Source organism: Salmo salar, chromosome ssa15 (assembly GCF_905237065.1).
Source record: "Salmo salar chromosome ssa15, Ssal_v3.1, whole genome shotgun sequence".
In the NCBI taxonomy this organism is placed as follows: domain Eukaryota; kingdom Metazoa; phylum Chordata; class Actinopteri; order Salmoniformes; family Salmonidae; genus Salmo; species Salmo salar.
The window spans coordinates 21104932-21128111 of record NC_059456.1 but is presented as its reverse complement, the minus strand read 5'-3'; the positions used below and the strand labels follow the sequence as shown (position 1 = coordinate 21128111).

Genomic DNA, 23180 nt, shown 5'->3' with positions numbered 1-23180 from the left:
ATGACTAATACTGTATATGACTAATACTGTAGCTACATGACTAATACTGTAACTACATGACTAATACTGTACATGACTAATACTGTAGTTACATGACTAATACTGTAGTTACATGACTAATACTGTAGCTACATGACTAATACTGTACATGACTAATACTGTACATGACTAATACTGTAGCTACATGACTAATACTGTACATGACTAATACTGTAGTTACATGACTAATACTGTACATGACTAATACTGTAGCTACATGACTAATACTGTATCCACATCATAATTACTGTACATGACTAACAAGAGATACACAATATGGTGACCACAAGGGATACACAATATGGTGGTGACCACTAGGGATACACAATATGGTGGTGACCACTAGGGATACACAATATGGTGACCACAAGGGATACACAATATGGTGGTGACCACTAGGGATACACAATATGGTGACCATTAGGGATACACAATATGGTGATCACAAGGGATACACAATATGGTGACCACTAGGGACACACAATATGGTGACCATTAGGGATACACAATATGGTGAAAATACCTAGCCAATCAGAGGGCCAGATGGAGCTATTACCATATTTCTTGTCCTTCCATTAGGAACAGCAGTTTTTCCTCACCTCTGCATCCTTCAAGACTGTTGCTTTGTGAGACGGTGTTAAAGTTCACAGTTATCCATTGTTATGTAATTGCAGGCTGAAAAGTACCAAGATCCTTGCCTTAGCTTGTCAGTGCAGGTCCACCGGAGCCATGGCCCAGTGAGACACAGGTGCCGGCCCACATAGATGGAAACAGAAAAGTCTGAGAAGTTTGGGTAAAACACTGGGGTAAATCCTCAGTGGAGATGCAGCAGAATAGGTTTTTCCTTCCTCCCCCTCTCCTTCCTCCCCCTGTCCTTCCTCCCCCTGTCCTTCCTCCCCCTCCCAGCACCTTTCTTCCCAGGCCCCAGATATCTCTCTCAATTCAATGAAATTCAAACATGCTTAATTGGCATGGGAAACATGTTTACATTGCCAAAGGAAGTCAAATAAACAATAAACAAAAGTGAGATGAAACAAAAAACAACATTGATAAAACAACATTAAAACATTAACAGTAAATATTTCACTCATAAAGGTATAAAAAATAATAAAGACGTTTCAAATGTTATATTATCTGCTACATACGGTGTTTTTAACGATGTGTAAATAGTCGTAGTATGAATAACATGGGACGATAAGTAAACATTAGAAAGGGCAACAAGTGGAGCGTAAACAACATTAAATACAACCAATATTTATGGTAACACATCTTGCTGCTGTGATGGCACAATGCGGTATTTCGCCTAACAGTTTATCAATGTTTAATTATTATTTATAATTCTTTATTCGTCTGTGTAATCTGAGGGAAATATGTGTCTCTAAATATGGTCATACATTTGGCAGGAGGTTAGGAAGTGCAGCTCAGTTTCCACCTCATTTTGTGGGCAGTGTGCACGTAGCCTGTCTTCTCTTGAGAGCCAGGTCTGTCTACGGCGGCCTTTCTCAAAAGCAAGGCTATGCTCACTGAGTCTTAATTTTGGGTCAGTCACAGTGGTCAGGTATTCTGCCATTGTGTCCTCTGCATGCATTATTTGATGTTTACGTTGTACACTGAGGATATTTTAGCAGAATTCTGCATGCAGAGTCTCAATTTGGTGTTTGTCCCATTTTTCTCTGTTGAGATAATTTCCTTTTGAATTTCTAGCCAAATGTAAAATGTTTCTGTTTTGATTAATTTAATAGCGTGAGTTAGGTCTTCTCTACACCAAATTACTTTGATGGACTCATGTCTGTTAAATTGTCTCTCTGTAATGGTGTGCCCCAGGGCTCAATACTTGTTGCCCTCTATTCACTATTTATATAAATAATTTTGACAAAAATGTGCAAAATAAGCAAATTCACTTTTATGCTGATGATACTGTTATTTGTTGTTGTGCCTCGTCTCTCACAAAAGCTTTGCAGAACTTGCAAACTGCTTTTTATACAGCTCAACATACCTTGTGTCAATTGAAGCTTATCCTCAATGCTGACAAAACTAAATGAATGGTGTTTTCTAAAGCAAGAAATAGACCTGTGAACCTTTCACCCATTACTACCTGTCAGAGCAATGAGATTGAGACTGTAACCTCAATAAATATCTTGGAATTTTAATTGATAACGGCCTCTATTTTAAATTGCATATTCAACAACTTACAAAAAAATGTAAGCTGAAATTGGGATTTTATTTTAGGAATAAAGCCTGTTTTTCTTTTGAAGCCAGAAGGAGGCTAGTATCAGCTACATTCATGCCTTTACTAGACTATGGGGATATTTTCTATATGAATGCTTCCGCTCAGTGTTTGAGATCAATTGACACCCTTTACCATGGAGCACTGAGATTTATTTTAAACTGCAAAACCCTTACGCACCACTCCACTTTTTATACCAGGGTTGGCTGGCCTTCTCTAGTCACTCGTAGGCTCAGTCACTGGTATACTTTTATTTACAAAGCCATTTTGGGTTTACTACCGTTTTATTTGGGCATTTTTATTCTTCATAAATGTGGTGGGTACTCTTTATCCTGCTAACTGTTCCAAATCTCCAAACTGAATTTGGTAAAAGGCTTTTATGTACTCTGCGCTATCGTCTTGGAACGCCTTACAAAATACTTTTAAACTGGAAGAACTTGTCCCGATTGGTATTTTTAAATAATTGATGAAGGATTTTGAGGCCGATTCCTTAACCTGTCAATATTTTTAATTTGCTGTTTCATGATTTCGTTATACTCCTGTGATTTCTATGTTTTTTTTACTAGATTACCTGGAGTTTTTCCAAGTCTGTCTATAATTGTGTAATGACTTGGTGCTGCCCTTCTTGGCCAGGACACTCTTGAAAAAGAGATTTCAAATCTCAATGAGCCCTTCCTGGTTAAATAGAATAAAAATGTGCATACCTCCTGAGTCTCTTCCCTGTTTTACTCCTGGTAGTTCATCATTATCGAATTTGTATTTTTTTTTAATTATTAATTAATTAATTTAAGTGACCCTCACTCAACCCATAATACTGAGCATGTTTACGAAACACTATAAACATACACAATGCATTAATAAGAAGCACCTGAGCTTGAATGTTATAATATAGGGGTGAAAACGTAAAGGTTGACTCAGCAACATGAAGTAGATGCAGAAAGTAAACGACATTCTGGGTCAATTTCCACAACAACTAAAAGTGTTGATGCGCGAGGATCAACTTCCCCGCTGTTTTGGTCCCGTACCTTCCATGCTGTAACAGTGTGAAGCCAACCCGTGCACATGCGCAGATACAGTGTGTGAGAGCAAAGTGTTGCATCTCGCACATCTTAATGACTGCGGTGCTGCTGGTGGCAACGTCATTTTTTTGTTGCTTGTCTACCTTTAATAGGGAGATTCTAAAACATTTTCGCCACACAACATAATTTAGTAAAATCTACTATTATCCTATTTTAAAATTACAGTCTAAAATGTTTGAAGGTTTCAAGTGTGTCATGACACAATTTTTGTAAAAAAAAATAATATTTAACCTTTATTTAACTAGGCAAGTCAGCTGAGAACAAATTCTTATTTACAATGACGGCCTACCCCGGCCAAACTGGATGGTGCTGGGCCAATTGTGCGCCGTCCTATGGGACTCCCAATCACGGCCAGATGTGATGCCCCCTTGCCACATCATCAAGGCTGGAAGACATAACCCCATTCTCTACCCTCTAAAAAAAAAAAAACGATGGTTCTCAGAACATTATGTGCTAGCTGGGCCATTTATCCAAGCTAAAGGCCATGGAACAGTGGAAGATTGGAATAAATGGGAGCTTCATGTAGTTTTACAGGTAGCCATGAAGTTCATGTGAATTGCCAATTGAATATACGTCTGACCAACAAGTGTTTGGAACAAAAACATAGTTTTTCCATTGTATTGTCGAACATTTAAATGAGGATGTCAAACCTCAGGCTTATTTTCTAAGGCAGATGGATAGCAAAGCCAGCTCAACAATGCTGTTCACTCCCCCATGGAGTTTAACCACTCCTAGAATACCATGTACAGTACAGCTCTCTCTCTCTCTCTCACATCTTACACCTCTGTCCCCACGCATACAATTAACCTCCCCCAGCCTCCACCCAGCCATCCCTCCTCCCTTTTGCCAGCCATTCCTTTTCATTAGCACCAGCACAATGAAGCAGGCAGACAGAATGGGACCAACTAGAGTCAGAACAGAATGTGTCATCATGGACAAAGCCTGAGCTGTGTATTTGAAGTACTGTAAATCTCTATGGGGGAGTGAACAGCATTGCTGATTTTGGCTTTGCTATCCATCTGGCTTAGAAAAATAAGCCAGTGGTTTGACATTCTCATCTAAATGTTCAAACATCTAATTCTGACATGAACCTGTGAGAGCTAGTTTCAATATAGAGACTCTTGCTTCACACTTGCTACACTTTTGGTAGAACAAATCTCCCCAGCTACACATATGAGGTAAAACATGACACTTGCTAGACAGTTCCCCCCCCCCTCCAGGCAGGACAGTGTAAACAGAATTGTCAAAATACACGTACAACGTCGGTAGTAGATCATACAGAAAGGATGTTTTTCCATGGTTTAAGGTTTAACATTGTGTGGTGAGTTCAGAGGTGGCACCACAGGCCCCAGAGTGGTCGTCGGCGGGATTGATTTCCTGGGGCCCAGAGTTTTCCCTCATCTGGTAGGCTCTCCTAACCAACTCCGAACCCTAGTTTTAAGGTATGACATAGCAATTAATACGTTTTATATGGATTAGGATGGGGAACAGATTATTTTTACTAAACTCCTGGAAAAACTCCTGGCCCTAGAGAGGATGAAAATAAATAAACTCGTCAAATTGCAGCCTCCTTGTTTGTACCTGTTCATATGAACTCCATTTCAAAACTAACAGGGAGGAGGACGGAGGAGGGGGGGGGTCCTTTACACAGACAGATCACAACTGCGACTGGACAACAGAATGAATAACAGGGCTAAGCTTGCTTTAATTTCCATCTGCAATTCAAAAGTTATTCATACAGTATGTCATCATTATCGTGTTGACATACTACTGTTGGTTAAGGGCTTGTAAGTAAGCCTTTCACGGTAAGGTTGTACACTTGTTGTATTCAGCGCATGTGACTAATAAAGTTTGATTTGAATAATTCCAGTCAATAATTTTGTATATGAAAAATGACCGAAGTAGCCACCTGATGTTTGAATATAAAGCAAATTTGATAACTTTCACATTTTCTCAGAACACAAATAAATGGGCCTATATTAGCCTATAAATACATGATGTTTATGCTTTGTTTACCCTGACCAGGCCCAGAGGGGATCAGGTCTACCTGCAGCGGTGGTTGGTATAGGCTGCAGTTGATCAGACTGAAGCACAGATTAATTGTGAGATGAGATGACAAATCATGAGGCATTTCGATGTATATTTTAAAAAATGTTGGAGGGTGGCGGGTATGAGCTTCCTTATAAAAACAGGTCATCGCTTCCCATCAGGCACAGACTTCAATTCAACATGTATTCCATGTTTGTTCAATTTCATTTTATTGGAACGACGTGGAAATAAACAGCGTGTGCCCAGTGGGTTGTCGCAACTTGGCAGTGAATTCACATATATTATACCCACGTTTTCAGTCACAATTTGATTTTACCACATGTAGGCCAAATTATTTGCATTTTTTTTAAATCAAATTGAAGCCTGACTAGTTATAATGTTGTAAAGTAGGCCTGTACATACATGTTACTTGATAAAAAATATGCTGTTAGCAACTGTGTTTTAAAGCTAAAATGTAATGAGCGTAGTAGCACAGTCACTGCCTCCCCTTCAACTTTCGTCGATGAGAAAAGCTCATTTCTAGAAAATAACAGATCCCCGTTGCAGCAGACCAACGTAATCACTGTGTTTTGGTCACTGTGAACCAAGACATGGTTGATGCCTCCAGAAGATTAGTCCTACACAATGGTCTCCTTGAGCTAAAGCATGATAACGTGCTGCCAGGAATGGAGTTAGAAGCTGTATGATTGGATGACTCACAAGCAAGAACAAGTGGAGTTTGAGTGGGTGGTTTTATTGATGTTCTGCAGGAAAACATTAAGACTAGGAAACATCATGTTGGCTGCTATGATGGCAGTGGTACACCAATACTCTTTGAGAGAATGTGTTTGGGAACATAACTAAAATGAAACTCACATTTCATAAAACAAATAAGACAAACATGATTTAACAAAACTAATATACCATGCTTTAGGACTTCAAATAGAGAGAAGATTATTTTCACATTACGGTTACCAGGAAAAACATGAATATAGGTAGTTATTAAAAAAAAAAAAGGTATGGTAATCACAGAGAAAATATAGAAATTCTTAAAGAAAATATACACGTAATTAGGCCAATTAGCATATAAACATATTCTGGTAGCGAGTCCAGAAGTGTTGTAAACATTCATTAGAAAACAATTCAATTCAAATTGAAATAAATCTGTCTTGAAAAGACAACCCTGTAACATATGAAATAAAAAAAACGGATCATTGAGATGGTTGAGATGTGTTCCGTATCTCATTGAAATACCACAGCGCAAAAACAAAATACCTTACAGTAGGAGACAATCTATAGGTCATTACCTGTTCAGCGTAGCATCTATTGCTATACAAATCACGATGAAGTAAAGACCCTGAAACACAAACAGCGATGCACCAAGTTAAATCATCATTTTAGATGTACATTCAATAGTAAAAAAAAAAAAAAAAAATGGTGAATCAAAACACTGTGTGTGTGTGTGTGTGTGTACAGAGCATGTTTTAAACACACAAAAAAGAGGAGAAACTGAATTTCTGAAACAAAAGGCTTTTTCCTGACACAACCAGACTTCTTTCAATACAACACATATAAAAAAAAATGTAAACCACTAGGAATCCTACAAAACAGGTAGACAGACATCAAATGGATTAACAAAAAAACACTACATCCTGAAGGAACCTGAAAACAATTTAAAATAAAATAAAAATAAAAAAAAACTGGGAAATAAAAGGAGTCCTTCCTGAAGGGGATTAAAACCAAGATGATACAAGAGAAGAAGAACACACACCCAGTCTCAAACAAAGAAGCCATTTTAAAAAACTCAACCCCCACTGGTTGGTCACCATCAGGATGACTTTCAACTGCCTTTTGCTAGAGGCCAGAGGCCCATTACTCGAACTGTAGGACAGTCTCTTTTCACAGATGTGCAAATGTCCATGTCCTGAAGGTGATAGGTGAAGGAATGGAGGGAGGGAGGAGAACAAAGGAGAGCCAGGAATGGAGACGAGAGATGGAGGGAGAACATGGTGTTTAAGATGCATTTCAATACATTAGACTTCACCCAGGTGCTGAAGCATACCTCAAACCTCAAACCAAACAGTTACAGTGTGCTCAGTTGAAAACAATTATGGAAAATCTACATTATTTCGAAGTGGGTGAGGAGGGGTGGGGGGTTGATACTGAGGACTCTAAAGGGAGTGACGGGGGAGGGGGGAAAGAGTTTAGGATTCGGAAGAGACTACAGACAAGAGAGCATTTCAGTTTGTTACAGGGACACCCTTCTGCTTAAAGGTAGTGTAACAGAGTGTATGACCACCATTACACTAAGTGTCCTCTCTCAGCCATGTCGCTCAGCCATGACGCTCAGCCATGACGCTCAGCCATGACGCTCAGCCATGACGCTCAGCCATGACGCTCAGCCATGTACCAGTGGCACTCCGTGATGCAGGGCTCTCTTCCACATATAGTAGGTGGAGCGGGGAGTCAGGGGGAAGAAGGACCTGAACTCTTTGAATGTGGGGAAGGACTTCTCCTCGAAGCGTTGCTGCAGGAAGACTTTGGCCTTGGCCTTGAAGTTGGCCAGGGCCACCAGATCCATAACAAACATCTGGTCGTCTGTGGGAACGGCGGCGGCGGCGGACATCTTGGTTGGGTTGGGGAGGGGGGTGTCGAAGGCAGATGTCACGGTGACGGGGCCTCTCAGATCCTCTGTTCGGTCCCCCTCAAAGGAGAACACGTCCTGAATTGGAGCCTTTGTCTTTATGTCACACTCTGCCATCATCATCCCATTCTCTTTCACTGCGTTGTTGTTGTTGTTCTCTATAATAATCTCAGACGTGTCCATCTCTAGAGACGGGGTGGTGATTTCCTCCTTCCTGGTTCCACTGGGGCCGTTACGCCACAGCCAATAGAAACAGAGGGACAGGGAGGGGTACTTCACTCTGAACCTAGACAGAGGCCATTTTGACCTCCACACCTTCACCTTGGCAGCTTCTCTGAGCTTCTTCCTGCGTAGGAACACCATCCTGAACCCTTTATGGTTGTTTCTATAGATCTTAACTCTGGGGAAGACCGTGGCAGCATGACCATGGCTCTCAGTCCCCCCGATAGGGGACAGACCACCAGTTGGACTACTCTTATCCGTGTCCAAGCTGTTTTCACTGCTTCCGACCTTGTAGCCACGGTTAAATAGCATGGCCTCTCTCCTCCAGTTGTAGTAAGTCGACCTGGATCAAATCAAACTTTAGTTAAATTGAATGTTAAAATTGCAACACACTTTACAGTAAATCAATAAAATGAAGGCAATAAAATGGATGAATGCAAGATTTAAAAAAAAAAAACGTCTAAAATAACAGTAAACTATTTTATTAAAGGCTGAGCTAAATATCAGTAAACTATTTTATTAAAGGCTGAGCTAAATAACAGTAAATTATTGTATTAAAGGCTGAGCTAAATAACAGTAAAATCCTTGTAGGTGACCTGGAGATCCCAGGGAAGCTCCTCTTGAAGATGCGGAAGGGGAACGATGTATTCCTAGCGATGCAGTTCTGAAGAACCTTCTTGGCCTCCTGCATCAGTGCCATGTTTTGGGCTCGCTCTCCATCCATCTTATCATTGTTGTAGTTCAGGCCGAACAGACTGGCCACGCTGTCGTGATGCTCTGTGTCTGGCTCTACCTCGTGGTCTTCCACCTGCCCGAGCTTGGACTCTGGGGAGGACCAGGACTCCTGCTCCGTGCTGTCCCCTGGACTCACCTCGCCCGTGGAGAACGTGGAGAAACTACCGCCAGATGAGATCAGCTCGTGCTTCCATGCATAGTAGGTGGACCTGGAGATCTCAGGGAAGAACTCTTTGAACTGATGCAGAGGGATGAGCTTCCCTTCCAGATAGCACGCTTGGAGGAAGTGTTTGGCCTCGTACCTTGATAGAAAAAGATCAGATTAAAAATAGTTATTCGATGTCAGCAGAAACATACAGCTAAATAAACAATAAAAGACAAAGAAGTGTGAATGTGCCAGAGTGCCATGATTTGAATCAGACAGTATTTTTGATTTGACCTACAACAGACAGGAAACTGTACGAGAGTTGTACCTGGCAGCAGATCTTTTGCGGTGTTCCTGCGTCTGCCGTCTCCAGCGGTAGAAGGTACTCTTGGTGATGTTGTACTTTTCCTTCAGACTGGAGTAGGACAGGTGAGAGTCCTGGTTGAGAAGCTCCAGTGTCTTCAGAGGGGGGACCCTCTGCTCGTCGTTAGGACTGCCCATCTGGAGGTCACTAGAATGGACTAATGCTACAAAGACTCTAGGTCTGAACCTGGAAGATCCCCCCTCCAGCTCTCCGGACCACATGATGTGTATAGTGATAGGATCCGTGTCTTTGGGGTAGGACCTCGGTCTTATCAGGCGGTTGAAGTAGGGTCGTATCTTGAGGTTGTACATGGGGTAGATAGAATAGATGTTATACTGGAGGACGGAGGAAAGAGCGTAGAGGTGCCACATGTTAGCATAGGAGCCAGGGAAGCAAGAGGCTTTGACGTCGGCGTCGAAGATAGCTTCGAGGACTGAGAGGGGGAGGTTGAGCATGTCCTGGGACTCCTCGGCACACAGGCTGAACCTGGCTGCCTGCAGCATCACCTTCGAGTCGATCATACCACCCAGGTAGTATCTCTTCCACAGCAGCATCTCCACCACCGTACGTACCTGGAGGAAATGGAGTTCAGGTGTTGTCACATACTTAGTGTATCTTTTTAAATGCACACACACACACACACACACACACACACAAAAATGAGATTTAAATTTCTTAGTAGCTCTTATCTACAAACAATTTACAAACTAGGAAATGCAAACAAATCCACATAATAAATACAATATCGTAGTTGAAACTCAGATGTTGCATATGATTGAAACATTACATTTACATTTTAGTCATTTAGCAGACGCTCTTATCCAGAGCGACTTACAGTAGTGAATGCATACATTTCATTTCATGCATTTTATTTTTTTTGTGCTGGCCCCCGTGGGAATCGAACACACAACCCTGGCGTTGCAAACACCATGCTCTACCAACTGAGCCACAGAGAAGGCCAGTGCCAATCTTTCCTCACCTGTAGCTCCAGACTGAGAATAGTAGTCCCCACTAGCAACATGCTGGCTGCATCAAACAGCAGGTTCCCCTCTCCCTTACAGACCAGAGGTAGGAGGCCTCCGGGGGCGTCAGCAGGGTACAGGCTATGGGCCACGCCGTCGATGCCTGCCCAGTCAGGGAACTCATGGCAGGGTGAGTAAGGCAGGGTGAAGGGGGCCAGGACCTGGTGGACCTCCAGTGCTACCCTGGTGAGTGCGTCCAGGCCGGAGCTCTCTGTGGCATCCTGCAGCTCCCCTAGGACTGAGAGTACCACCTCCTTCCTCTGAATCATACCTGCCGGGACACAGAGACAAAACTGAGATAGTTCATTTGAACATGAACTCGAAGCCATACAAAAGCAGATGCACAGGAAAGGTTCAGAAGCTGCCTACTAGATTACTTTAATCACATTGAAGGGGGGGGGAATGAATGTAATTCTGAACCTACATGAAGAATGTTCTATCTAGAACAGACAAAAAACCCAAAAAGCTGCCTATGGGTTTGACTTAATGGGCCCTGAAGAGACATGCATTTATAACTGACTGAATGTGATTGAATTCTAGTGTTCCTGGGCCTATTTACAGAAAGCTGGACCAGTCAAGATTAAAATAGATTTCTTTTTGCGGCATGTGTTCGCAAAAATATAATAGCTGCACATGTTCAAACTAACAAACAGTACCATGTCTGAGACGTATTGCTGTAAGCTTAGTGAAGGCATATTGATATGCATGTGACAATTTTTTTTATTTTTATGTTTAAAATGATATACATAGTTTTTTTTTAAATAGGTATGTGTACATTGTGTAAAATATGTGTATTGTGTTGTGTAAAACATCCTAGCAGTTTCCGCTGAGAGAAAAGTTGCCATACTAAATTAATTACGCAATTATTTCATCTTAATATAGCCAACGACGCACGAAGGTTTGGTACGTAACACAAGACGACGTGTGGCGACCAGCAGAACTGAGTCACTACGCTCCAAATTCACCAAAATAATAATTTTGTAACAAAATGTCGAAAAGAAGAATCAATTGAAACCAATACTATACTAATGAAAATAGAAGACTTTTGTGATTGATTCGTGATCATCAAACGCACCATCAACCAACTGTTGTACCACGTTTTCTTCTGATTACACCTATGCAGTACGTTGTTCATTGATACAATAGTAATTTGGGTACGTTCCTTACCTGAAGTATTTGGTATAAAATCGTTTTCCAAGAGGAGGTCACTCACTATAGGAGTGGTAAAGCGCACAGCATAGAGCCTTCGTTCCAGCTTCTCTCACAGGTGACTTAGTAATTCCATTATGTGTCCATGGAACAATGTGCTTTACGTGCCTGCACGGATTCCTGCCGACTTGGGTTCACTCCAGATAGGACACTTTGAAGAGAGATTTAGGAGTGATAAGGCCGACCTCTCTTCAGGAAATTGTCAATCGCCGCCGACCAGTTTTTTTTGTTGTCTGTGGTTTGAGAAAACACCGCCCTCTTGGCCCCCCACGCAGGGCCAGGGTCAATTTCAATGTGAAGTGTTAACAAAAGCCCTGGTGTCAACGGCTATCGGTAGAACAACAGATATATACGTGGAAGTATCGGCTTGTTGGCTATCTTGATATCCCCCCCCAACCCAATATCAACATTCTTTGTAAAATAAACTTGATTTACTGAGTAAATTTCTCCTTGTACACCACACGATTTTGAATACAGTGCATTTCAATCACAGATGAATGCAGTTGTTGCATAAAACCGACGTGGGGTAGACCTAGTATAGTAAATTAAATCTGGGACACAACAGTATTTTATTTTTCGTATATATTCATTTCTGGGTGTCCATTATCCATTTGGTATTATACGTTACGAATTACAATTCGTACAATATGTAACGAATTTTTCAAAAACATATGTAATGTTAGGAATTCCAATTGGTTGTGGGTAATGTTAGCTAGGTTAGGGGAACGGTTAGCTAACATGCTAAGTAGTTGCAAAGTAGCTAAAAAAAAAAGTAGTAATTAGTACTAAAGTTATCTGTGATGAGATTCAAACACGCAACCTTTGGGTGGCTAGACATCCCTCCTAACTTTAGAAAACTGTGTAGGCTGCTACACACAAATGCATTATGAAGAAAATCCTGTGGTGGACGAGAACAACTTGACTTTTTTTTTACCAGTTCGTTTTAGGGCCCAAAATGCTCTCCAATGCATGATATACACGTGTTGTTGTTTTTTACTGATATCCAGCTTGTATTCAATAGCTTATACAGTAACCTATATTCATTATTATTATTGACTTTTTCTGGACTTCCTGACATCTAAAGGTCTCAGTCTCTGGTCAGCTCATAGAGAACAGGCTACTCTGGCAAATGGTGCTCTTAAAAAAAAGATTAGTTAGATCGAAGCTGAATCAGATCTACAAGCCCACTGGAGTTACAGACGGCAGATTTTGTGTTGTTTGTGGTGACATGGCATCAACCCTTTCTCCTCAGATAAGGCCCTCATAGAAATGCAGAAATGTGACTTCACTGTGTTCTTTCTAAAGTTTAGAATCTAAACTAAAATATTCTCTGCACAGTCTTTCTCTCTCTCTCTCTCTCTCTCTCTCTCTCTCTCTCTCTCTCTCACTCACTTGTTGCAGTCATTGTTAGTCTGCTGAACTCTCCCATTACCTCGTTAGACCAGTATCACTCTCCTGTACTGAACAGACAAGAGTATAGGGCAGAGTACTGGATACAGTAGGTGTTTGTGGATTGGAGTGTGGATGTACAGACAAGGCGTGGAGGTGTGGAGCAGCACGTCTGCCTGTTTCTCACACTTCTCCTGACTCTCCCTCAATTCAATTCAAAGAGGCTTTATTGGCATGGGAAACATGTGTTTACATTGCCAAAGCAAGTGAAATAGATAATAAACAAAAGTGAAATAAACAATAAAAAATGAACAGTAAACATTATGCTCACAAAAGTTCCAAAAGAATAAAGACATTTCAAATGTTATATTATGTCTACATACAGTGTTGTAATGATGTGCAAATAGTTAAAGTACAAAAGGGAAAATAATAAACATATATATTTGATTTGATATATATATATATGTGTATATGTGTATGTGTGTTGTATTTACAATGTTGTTGGTTCTTCACTGGTTGCCCTTTTCTTTTGGCAACAGGTCAACAGGTGATGGCACACTGTGGTATTTAACCCAATAGATATGGGAGTTTATCAAAAATTGTTTTCTAATTCTTTGTGGGTCTGTGTAATCTGAGGGAAATATGTGTCTCTAATATGGTTATACATCTGGCAGGAGGTTAGGAAGTGCAGCTCAGTTTCCACCTCATTTTGTGGGCAGTGTGCACGTAGCACCTGTCTTCTCTTGAGAGCCAGGTCTGTCTACGGAGGCCTTTCTCAATAGCAAGGCTATGCTCACTGAGTCTGTACATAGTCAAAGATGTCCTTAATTTTGGGTCAGTCACAGTGGTCAGGTATTCTGTCACTGTGTACTCTCTGTTTAAGGCCAAATAGCATTCTAGTTTGCTCAGTTTTTTTTGTTAATTCTTTCCAATGTGTCAAGTTATTATCATTTTGTTTTCTCATGATTTGGTTGGGTCTAATTGTGTTGCTGTCCTGGGGCTCTGTTGGGTCTGTTCGTGTTTGTGAACAGAGCCCCAGGACCAGATTGCTTAGGGGACTCTTCTCCAGGTTCATCTCTCTGTGGGTGATGGCTTTGTTATGGAAGGTTTGGGAATCGCTTCCTTTTAGGTGGTTGTAGAATTTAACAGCTCTTTTCTGGATTTTGATAATTAGCGGGTATCGGCCAAATTATGCTCTGCATGTATTATTTGGTGATTCAAGTATTTTTAGATGGATCCTAATTGGTATGTCAAATTGTATGTTCCTTTTGATGGCATAGAAGGCCCTTCTTGCCTTCTCTCTCAGACTGTTCACAGCTTTTTGGAAGTTACATGTGGCACTGATGTTTAGGCCGAGGTATTTATATATATATTTTTTGTATTCGTAGTCCTGGCAACTGGATCTTTTTTAGAACACCATTATTTTTTATCTTACTGAGATTTACTGTCAGGGCCCAGGTCCAGGTCTGGCAGAATCTGTGCAAAATATCTAGGTGCTGCTGTAGGCTGGTTGGGGACAGAAGCACCAGATAATCAGAAAACAGTAAACATTTGACTTCTGATTCTAGTAGGGTGAGGCCAGGTGCTGCTTTTTTTAAATCAACAAAGCACGAGAAGACTTAGCCTTTTGTTTTCGTTTGTTTGTCAATTAGGGTGTGCAAGGGTGATTATGTGGTCTGCCGTATGGTAATTTGTTAAAAAAAACAATTTTGACATTTGCTCAGTACATTGTTTTCGCTGAGGAAATGTACAAGTCTGCTGTTAATGATAATGCAGAGGATTTCCCCAAGGTTGCTGTTGACGCATATCCCACAATAGTTATTGGGGTCAAATTTGTCTCCACTTTTGTGGATTGGGGAAGATGCCAGAGCTGAGGATGATGTTAAAGAGTTTAACGTATAGCCAATTGGAATTTGTGCTCTGTATATTTGATCATTTCATTAAGGATACCATCAACCCCAAAGGCCTTTTAGGGTTGGAGGGTTTGTATTTTGTCCTGTAGTTCATTCAATGTAATTGGAGAATCCAGTGGGTTCTGGTAGTCTTTAATAGTTGATTCTAAGATTTGTATTCGACCATGTATATTTTTTTGCTGTTTGCTCTTTGTTATAGAGCCAAATAGTTTTGGAGAAGTCGTTTATCCATACATCTCCGTTATCGGATAGATAACCTTTTGTGTTGTTGATGTTTGTTTAGAGTTTTCAAATGTTCTGTCTCTTCTCGTCTCTTCTCTTTCTCTCTCTCTCTCTCTCTCTCTCTCTCTCTTTCTGCACACGTTACACAACAGCTCTGGTCAACCACATTCAAATCCACAGCCCCATTGTGAAGTAAATACCTAATTACAAACACACACACCTCTACAAAATGACACACACACACACACCTCTACAAAATTACACACAAACACACTTACACCTCTACAAAATGACACACACCTCTACAAAATGACACACAAACACACACACCTCTACAAAATGACACACACACACACACACCTCTACAAAATTACACACAAACACACTTACACCTCTACAAAATGACACACACCTCTACAAAATGACACACAAACACACACACACACACACCTCTACAAAATGACACACACCTCTACAAAATTACACACACACACCTCTACAAAATTACACACAAACACACTTACACCTCTACAAAATGACACACACACACACACACACACACACACACACACACACACACACACACACACACACACACACACACACACACACACACACACACCTCTACAAAACGATGCACACAGTAAATGTGATTTCTACATGTACTTAGGTATCAAAAGTAAAAGTACAAGTGTGAACATTTAAAATTCCTTCTGTTAAGCAAAGCAGATGTCCACATTTTCTAGTTTTTAATTATTTACGGATAGCGAGGGTGCATGCTCCAACTCAGACATCATTTACAAACCAAGCATGTGTTTAGTGAGTCCACCAGATCAGAGGCAGTAGGAATGACAAGGGATGTTCTCTGTTTAGTGAGTCCTCCAGATCAGAGGCAGTAGGGATGACCAGGGATGTTCTCTGTTTAGTGAGTCCTCCAGATCAGAGGCAGTAGGGATGACCAGGGATGTTCTCTGTTTAGTGAGTCCTCCAGATCAGAGGCAGTAGGAATGACCAGGGATGTTCTCTGTTTAGTGAGTCCTCCAGATCAGAGGCAGTAGGGATGACCAGAGATGTTCTCTGTTTAGTGAATCCTCCAGATCAGAGGCAGTAGGGATGACCAGGGATGTTCTCTGTTTAGTGAGTCCTCCAGATCAGAGGCAGTAGGGATGACCAGGGATGTTCTCTGTTTAGTGAGTCCTCCAGATCAGAGGCAGTAGGGATGACCAGGGATGTTCTCTGTTTAGTGAGTCCTCCAGATCAGAGGCAGTAGGGATGACTAGGGATGTTCTCTTGAAAAGTGTGTGAATTGGACCATTCTCCTGTCCTGCTAAGCATTCAAAATGTAACTAATACTTTTGGTTGTCAGGGAAAATGTATGGAGTAAAAAGTACATTCTTTTCTTTAGGAATGTAATGAAGTAAAAGTTGGCCAAAAAATATTAATAGTAAAGTAAAAAAAAAAAATACTTAAGTCAAAAATTACACACACTCACCACCCTCCAGGACTTGAGCATGTGTCTCCCCTCTGTCCACTGCCGCAATGGGTAGACGAGCTGGTCCCTGGATGGTCTGGTGACTGGATGGTCTGGTCCCTGGATGGTCTGGTGACTGGATGGTCTGGTCCCTGGATGGTCTGGTCCTTGGATGGTCTGGTCCCTGGATGGCCTGGTCCCTGGATGGTCTGGTCCCTGGATGGTCTGGTCCCTGGATGGTCTGGTCCCTGGATGGTCTGGTCCCTGGATGGTCTGGTCCCTGGATGGTCTGGTCCTTGGATGGTCTGGTCCCTGGATGGCCTGGTCCCTGGATGGTCTGGTCCCTGGATGGTCTGGTCCCTGGATGGTCTGGTCCCTGGATGGTCTGGTGATTGGATGGTCTGGTCCCTGGATGGCCTGGCCCCTGGATGGCCTGGTCCCTGGATGGTCTGGTCCCTGGATGGTCTGGTGACTGGATGGTCTGGTGACTGGATGGTCTGGTGACTGGATGGTCTGGTCCCTGGATGGTCTGGTGACTGGATGGTCTGGTCCCCGGATGGCCTGGTCCCCGGATGGTCTGGTCCCCGGATGGTCTGGTCTCCGGATGGTCTGGTCCCTGGATGGTCTGGTCCCTGGATGGTCTGGTCCCTGGATGGTCTGGTGATTGGATGGTCTGGTCCCTGGATGGCCTGGCCCCTGGATGGTCTGGTCCCTGGATGGTCTGGTGATTGGATGGTCTGGTCCCTGGATGGCCTGGCCCCTGGATGGTCTGGTCCCTGGATGGTCTGGTCCCTGGATGGTCTGGTGACTGGATGGTCTGGTCCCTGGATGGCCTGGTCCCTGCATGGTCTGGTCCCTGGATGGTCTGGTCCCTGGATGGTCTGGTGATTGGATGGTCTGGTCCCTGGATGGCCTGGCCCCTGGATGGCCTGGCCCCTGGATGGCCTGGTCCCTGGATGGTCTGGTGATTGGATGGTCTGGTCCCTGGATGGTCTGGTCCCTGGATGGTCTGGTCCCCGGATGGTCTGGTCTCCGGATGGTCTGGTCCCTGGATGGTCTGGTCCCTGGATGGTCTGGTCCCTGGATGGTCTGGTGATTGGATGGCCTTGTCCCTGGATGGCCTGGCCCCTGGATGGTCTGGTCCCTGGATGGTCTGGTGATTGGATGGTCTGGTCCCTGGATGGCCTGGCCCCTGGATGGTCTGGTCCCTGGATGGTCTGGTCCCTGGATGGTCTGGTGACTGGATGGTCTGGTCCCTGGATGGCCTGGTCCCTGCATGGTCTGGTCCCTGGATGGTCTGGTGATTGGATGGTCTGGTCCCTGCATGGTCTGGTCCCTGGATGGTCTGGTGATTGGATGGTCTGGTCCCTGGATGGCCTGGTCCCTGCATGGTCTGGTGACTGGATGGTCTGGTCCCTGGATGGTCTGGTCCCTGCATGGTCTGGTCCCTGGATGGTCTGGTGATTGGATGGTCTGGTCCCTGGATGGCCTGGCCCCTGGATGGCCTGGTCCCTGGATGGTCTGGTGACTGGGGTTCAAGGGGTTGACCTGCAGTTTATCTGCTACATGGAGGGAGATAGAGATTATACATGCTGGCTGGAATTTCACTTGGGGTTTGGTTAAACCACTGTTATCTGTACACGGAGGGAGATAGAGATTACCCATGCTGGCTGGAATTTCACTGTTGGTTTGGTTAAACCACTGTTATTTGCTACCTGCTTTAATACTGATGGATGGATGTGGATATTCATATTTCAGGAAATACTTTATTCAGGAGAGTCTAAACCTGTTATATTGTATATGCTGTCTCTCTCCCCCTCTACCTCTTGCTGTCTCTCTCTCCCCCTCTACCTCTCGCTGTCTCTCTCTCCCCCTCTCGCTGTCTCTCTCTCCCCCTCTCGCTGTCTCTCTCTCCCCCTCTCGCCGTCTCTCTCCCCCTCTCGCTCTCTCTCTCCCCCCCTCTCGCTGTCTCTCTCTCCCCCTCTCGCTGTCTCTCTCTCCCCCTCTCGCTGTCTCTCTCTCCCCCTCTCGCCGTCTCTCTCCCCCTCTCGCTCTCTCTCTCCCCCTCCCCTCTCGCTGTCTCTCTCTCCCCCCTCTCGCTGTCTCTCTCTCCCCCTCTCGCCGTCTCTCTCTCCCCCTCTCGCTGTCTCTCTCTCTCCCCCTCTACCTCTCTCTGTCTTTCTCTCCCCCTCTACCTCTCTCTGTCTTTCTCTCCCCCTCTACCTCTCGCTGTGTCTCCCCCTCTACCTCTCGCTGTTTCTCACTCTCTCTTTTGATTTGACTGGTATTGATGTGTGATGGTACGCTGTGGTTAAAGATTGATTCAATAACTCTGTTCAAATCCCTCACATCCAAATAACATATTAAATAGTAAAGGGGCCTATCAGTAGAAGACTCTGACTCTGACACATCAAACCACATTTTAGTTGTCCCATACACCGAATACAACAGGTGTAGACTATACTGTGAAAGGCTTGCTGACGAGCCCTTAACCAATGATGCAGAGTTTAAAGGAGTACCAGTACCAGATCAATGTGGAGCTATATACAGGGAGTACCAGATCAATGTGGAGTTATATACAGGGAGTACCAGTACCAGATCAATGTGGAGCTATATACAGGGAGTACCAGATCAATGTGGAGCTATATACAGGGAGTACCAGATCAATGTGGAGCTATATACAGGGAGTACCAGATCAATGTGGAGTTATATACAGGGAGTACCAGTACCAGATCAATGTGGAGCTATATACAGGGAGTACCAGTATCAGATCAATGTGGAGCTATATACAGGAAGTACCAGATCAATGTGGAGCTATATACAGGAAGTACCAGATCAATGTGGAGCTCTATACAGGAAGTACCAGATCAATGTGGAGTTATATACAGGGAGTACCAGATCAATGTGGAGTTATATACAGGGAGTACCAGTACCAGATCAATGTGGAGCTATATACAGGGAGTACCAGTACCAGATCAATGTGGAGCTATATACAGGGAGTACCAGTACCAGATCAATGTGGAGCTATATACAGGGAGTACCAGTACCAGATCAATGTGGAGCTATATACAGGAAGTACCAGATCAATGTGGAGCTATATACAGGGAGTACCAGATCAATGTTGGTGTGTGTTGAATGGCCTCTGTTATAATTACCAGGTGTGTGTTGAATGGCCTCTGTTATAATTACCAGGTGTGTGTTGAATGGCCTCTGTTATAATTACCAGGTGTGTGTTGAATCTCCTCTGTTATAATTACCAGGTGTGTGTTGACTCTCCTCTGTTATAACTCTAAGGTGTGTGTTGAACAGTATGAATAAGTCACTCTCCCTTCTCCTATCCAGCTCTCAGTTCTCTTCCAGGTCTGACATTCCTGTCTTTTAACTGCTTCAGCCTCTGTTGAGTGAAGTCTACACTGTGGACACGGGGGGTGGTGGGGGCTGGCCAGAGGGGGTGGGGGCTGGCCAGAGGTGGTGGGGGCTGGCCAGAGGGAGTGGGGGCTGGCCAGAGGGGGTGGGGGCTGTCCAGAGGGGGTGGGGACTGTCCAGAGGGGGTGGGGGCTGGCCAGAGGGGGTGGGAGCTGGCCAGAGGGGGTGGGGGCTGGCCAGAGGGGGTGGGGGCTGGCCAGAGGGAGTGGGGGCTGGCCAGAGGGGGTTCAAATGCTAATAGGCCAAGACTGTGGTTGGCTCCAATTGTCTCTCACATGCTGTGTGTGAGGGGGGGAGGGGGTAGACTGGAGATCAGTGAAGATAGCCAACCGGTCCACCTTTTGTTCTTGAGCTTGGCATTGTTGGTTGAAGAAGCTCAGGAATCTGGTAGTAGGGGACTTCACATTCCAGGGACAGAGGCATGTAGGGACATAAAGGGACAGGGACATGTAGGGACATAAAGGGACAGGGACATGTAGGGACATAAAGGGACAGGGTATGTAGGGACATACAGGGACAGGGACATAAAGGGACAGGGACATGCCATTTTTTTCTATTGTGTTATTGACTGTACGCTTGTTTATTCCATGTGTAACTCTGTGTTGTTGTTTGTGTCGCACTGCTTTGCTTTATCTTGGCCAGGTTGCAGTTGTAAATGAGAACTTGTTCTCAACTGGCCTAACCTGGTTAAATAAAGGTGATTTAAAAAAATAAAAAAATTACAAAGTACAGGGACAATGCTTTACTTGATAAATAGTATTATGCACTAAGGGCAAAATACCAACTACAAAAATGTGTACGTAAATATACAGTCACTTTCTCATAAATAATGTACTGATGCCAATAGAAGATGAAACCGCAGCTTTTTAAACGTTTTTTAGAGTTTTGTTCAGTTAGAATTCAATACAGGGCCTTCGGATAGTACTCAGACCCCTTCACCTTTTCCACATTTTGTTATGTTACAGCCTTATTCTAAAATTGATTAAATCGTTTTTTTCCCTCATCAGTCTACACACAATATCCCATTATGACAAAGCAAAAACAGGTTTTTAAAATACATTTGTGCTCATTTTATTAAAAATAACAAAATAAAATATCACATTTACATAAGTATTCAGACCCTTTACTCAGTACTTTAATGAAGCACCTTTTGGCAGCGATTACAGCATCGAGTCTTGTTGGGTATGTTGCTGCAAGCTTGACACACCTGTATTTAGGGAGTTTCTCTCATTCTTCTCTGCAGATCCTTTCAAGCTCTGTCAGGTTGGATGGGGAGCTGTGTGTTGAACAGCTATTTTCAGGTCTCAGCAGAGATTGAAGGGTTCATGTCCGGGCTCTGGCTGGGCCACTCAAGGACATTGAGACTTGTACCAAAGCCACTCCTGCGTTGTCTTTGCTGTGTGCTTTGGGTCATTGTCCTGTTGGAAGGTGAACCTTTGCCCTGAGGTCCTGAGCGCTCTGGAGCAGGTTTTCATCAAGGATGTAACATTGCAAAAATCTGAAACTTTCTGTCCAAAAATGATGCAGAAAAGTTCATCCATGCTTTTGTAATAATCTCCTTTCCGGATAAAGCACTAAATAAACTTCAGTTAGTTCTAAACACGGCTGCTAGAATCTTGACTAAAACCCCCAAATTTGATCATATTACTCCTCTACACTGGCTTCCTGTTAAGGCTAGAGCTGATTTCAAGGTTTTACTGCTAACCTACAAAGCATTACATGGGCTTGCTCCTACCTATCTTTCCTATTTGGTCCTGCCATACATACCTACACGTACGCTACGGTCACAAGACGCAGGCCTCCTTATTGTCCCTAGAATTTCTAAGCAAACAGCTGGAGGCAGGGCTTTCTCCTATAGAGCTCCATTTTTATGGAATGGTCTGCCTATCCATGTGAGAGACGCAGACTCGGTCTCAACCTTTAAGTCTTTATTGAAGACTCATCTCTTCAGTAGGTCCTATGATTGAGTGTAGTCTGGCCCAGGGGTGTGAAGGTGATCGGAAAGGCACTGGAACAACAAACCGCCCTTGCTGTCTCTGCCTGGCCGGTTCCCCTCTCTCCACTGGGATTCTCTGCCTCTAACCCTATTACGGGGGCTGAGTCACTGGCTTACTGGTGCTCTTCCATGCCGTCCCTAGGAGGGGTGCGTCACTTGAGTGGGTTGAGACACTGACATGATCTTCCTGTCCGGGTTGGCACACCTCCTCGGGTTCGTGCCATGGAGGAGATCTTTGTGGGCTATACTCGGCCTTGTCTCAGGATGGTAAGTTGGTGGTAGAAGATATCCCTCTAGTGGTGTGGGGGCTGTGCTTTGGCAAAGTGGGTGGGGTTATGTCCTGCCTGTTTGGCCCTGTCCGGGGGTATCATCGGACGGGGCCACACTGTCTCCCGACCCTTCCGGTTTCATCCTCCAGTATTTATGCTGCAATAGTTTGTGTTGGGGGCTAGGGTCAGTCTGTTATATCTGGAGTATTTGTATTTACCTGTCTTATCCTGTGTCCTGCGTGAATTTAAGTATGCTCCCTCTAATTCTCTCTCTCCCTCCCCCATCTCTGTATCGACAGGGCACCATCTCTGTACCGACAGGGCACCATCTCTGTACCGACAGGGCACCATCTCTGTACCGACAGGCCACCCTCTCTGTACCGACAGGGCACCATCTCTGTACGTACCAGATGTACTGTACATACTTGCTATCCTATTGGAGTTTGACTTTAGCCCAGTAACAATCAATAGTAAAACTGTCATATAATGTTGGCCACTAGAGATCACCATACACCATAAATACAGCGACATCCTGTCCTGCAGTGGTGTAAATACTTAGGTAGTACTTTCAAGTATTTTTACTTAAGTTCTTTTTGGGGTGTCTGTACTTTACTATTTATATTTTTGACAACTTTTACTTCACTACATTCCTAAAGAAAATAATGTCGTTTTTACTCCTTACATTTTCCCTGACACCCAAAAGTACTTGTTACATTTTGAATGCTTAGCAGGACAGGAAAATGGTCTAATTCACACACTCATCAAGAGAACATCCCTGGT

The 23180-nt window shown here is 43.6% G+C and overlaps 2 protein-coding genes across 2 annotated transcripts; both read right to left on the bottom strand.

Annotated features, from left to right (window-relative positions):
- Window positions 1–6113: 6113 nt before the first annotated feature.
- On the bottom strand, window positions 6114–12187 carry LOC106571080 (vertnin). The gene is made up of 5 exons (XM_014143747.2): window positions 11673–12187; window positions 10463–10776; window positions 9448–10055; window positions 8836–9276; window positions 6114–8582 (listed from the first exon to the last, which is right to left on the bottom strand). The coding sequence occupies exons 2-5, from the start codon at window positions 10772–10774 to the stop codon at window positions 7772–7774; spliced, it is 2172 nt and encodes a 723-aa protein (XP_013999222.1). The 5' UTR covers window positions 10775–10776; window positions 11673–12187; the 3' UTR covers window positions 6114–7771.
- A 4539-nt stretch (window positions 12188–16726) lies between these two features.
- LOC123727161 (basic proline-rich protein-like) lies at window positions 16727–20558 on the bottom strand. The gene is made up of 4 exons (XM_045695270.1): window positions 20540–20558; window positions 20122–20307; window positions 17215–18271; window positions 16727–17165 (listed from the first exon to the last, which is right to left on the bottom strand). The coding sequence occupies exons 1-4, from the start codon at window positions 20556–20558 to the stop codon at window positions 16727–16729; spliced, it is 1701 nt and encodes a 566-aa protein (XP_045551226.1).
- Between the last annotated feature and the right edge of the window lie 2622 nt (window positions 20559–23180).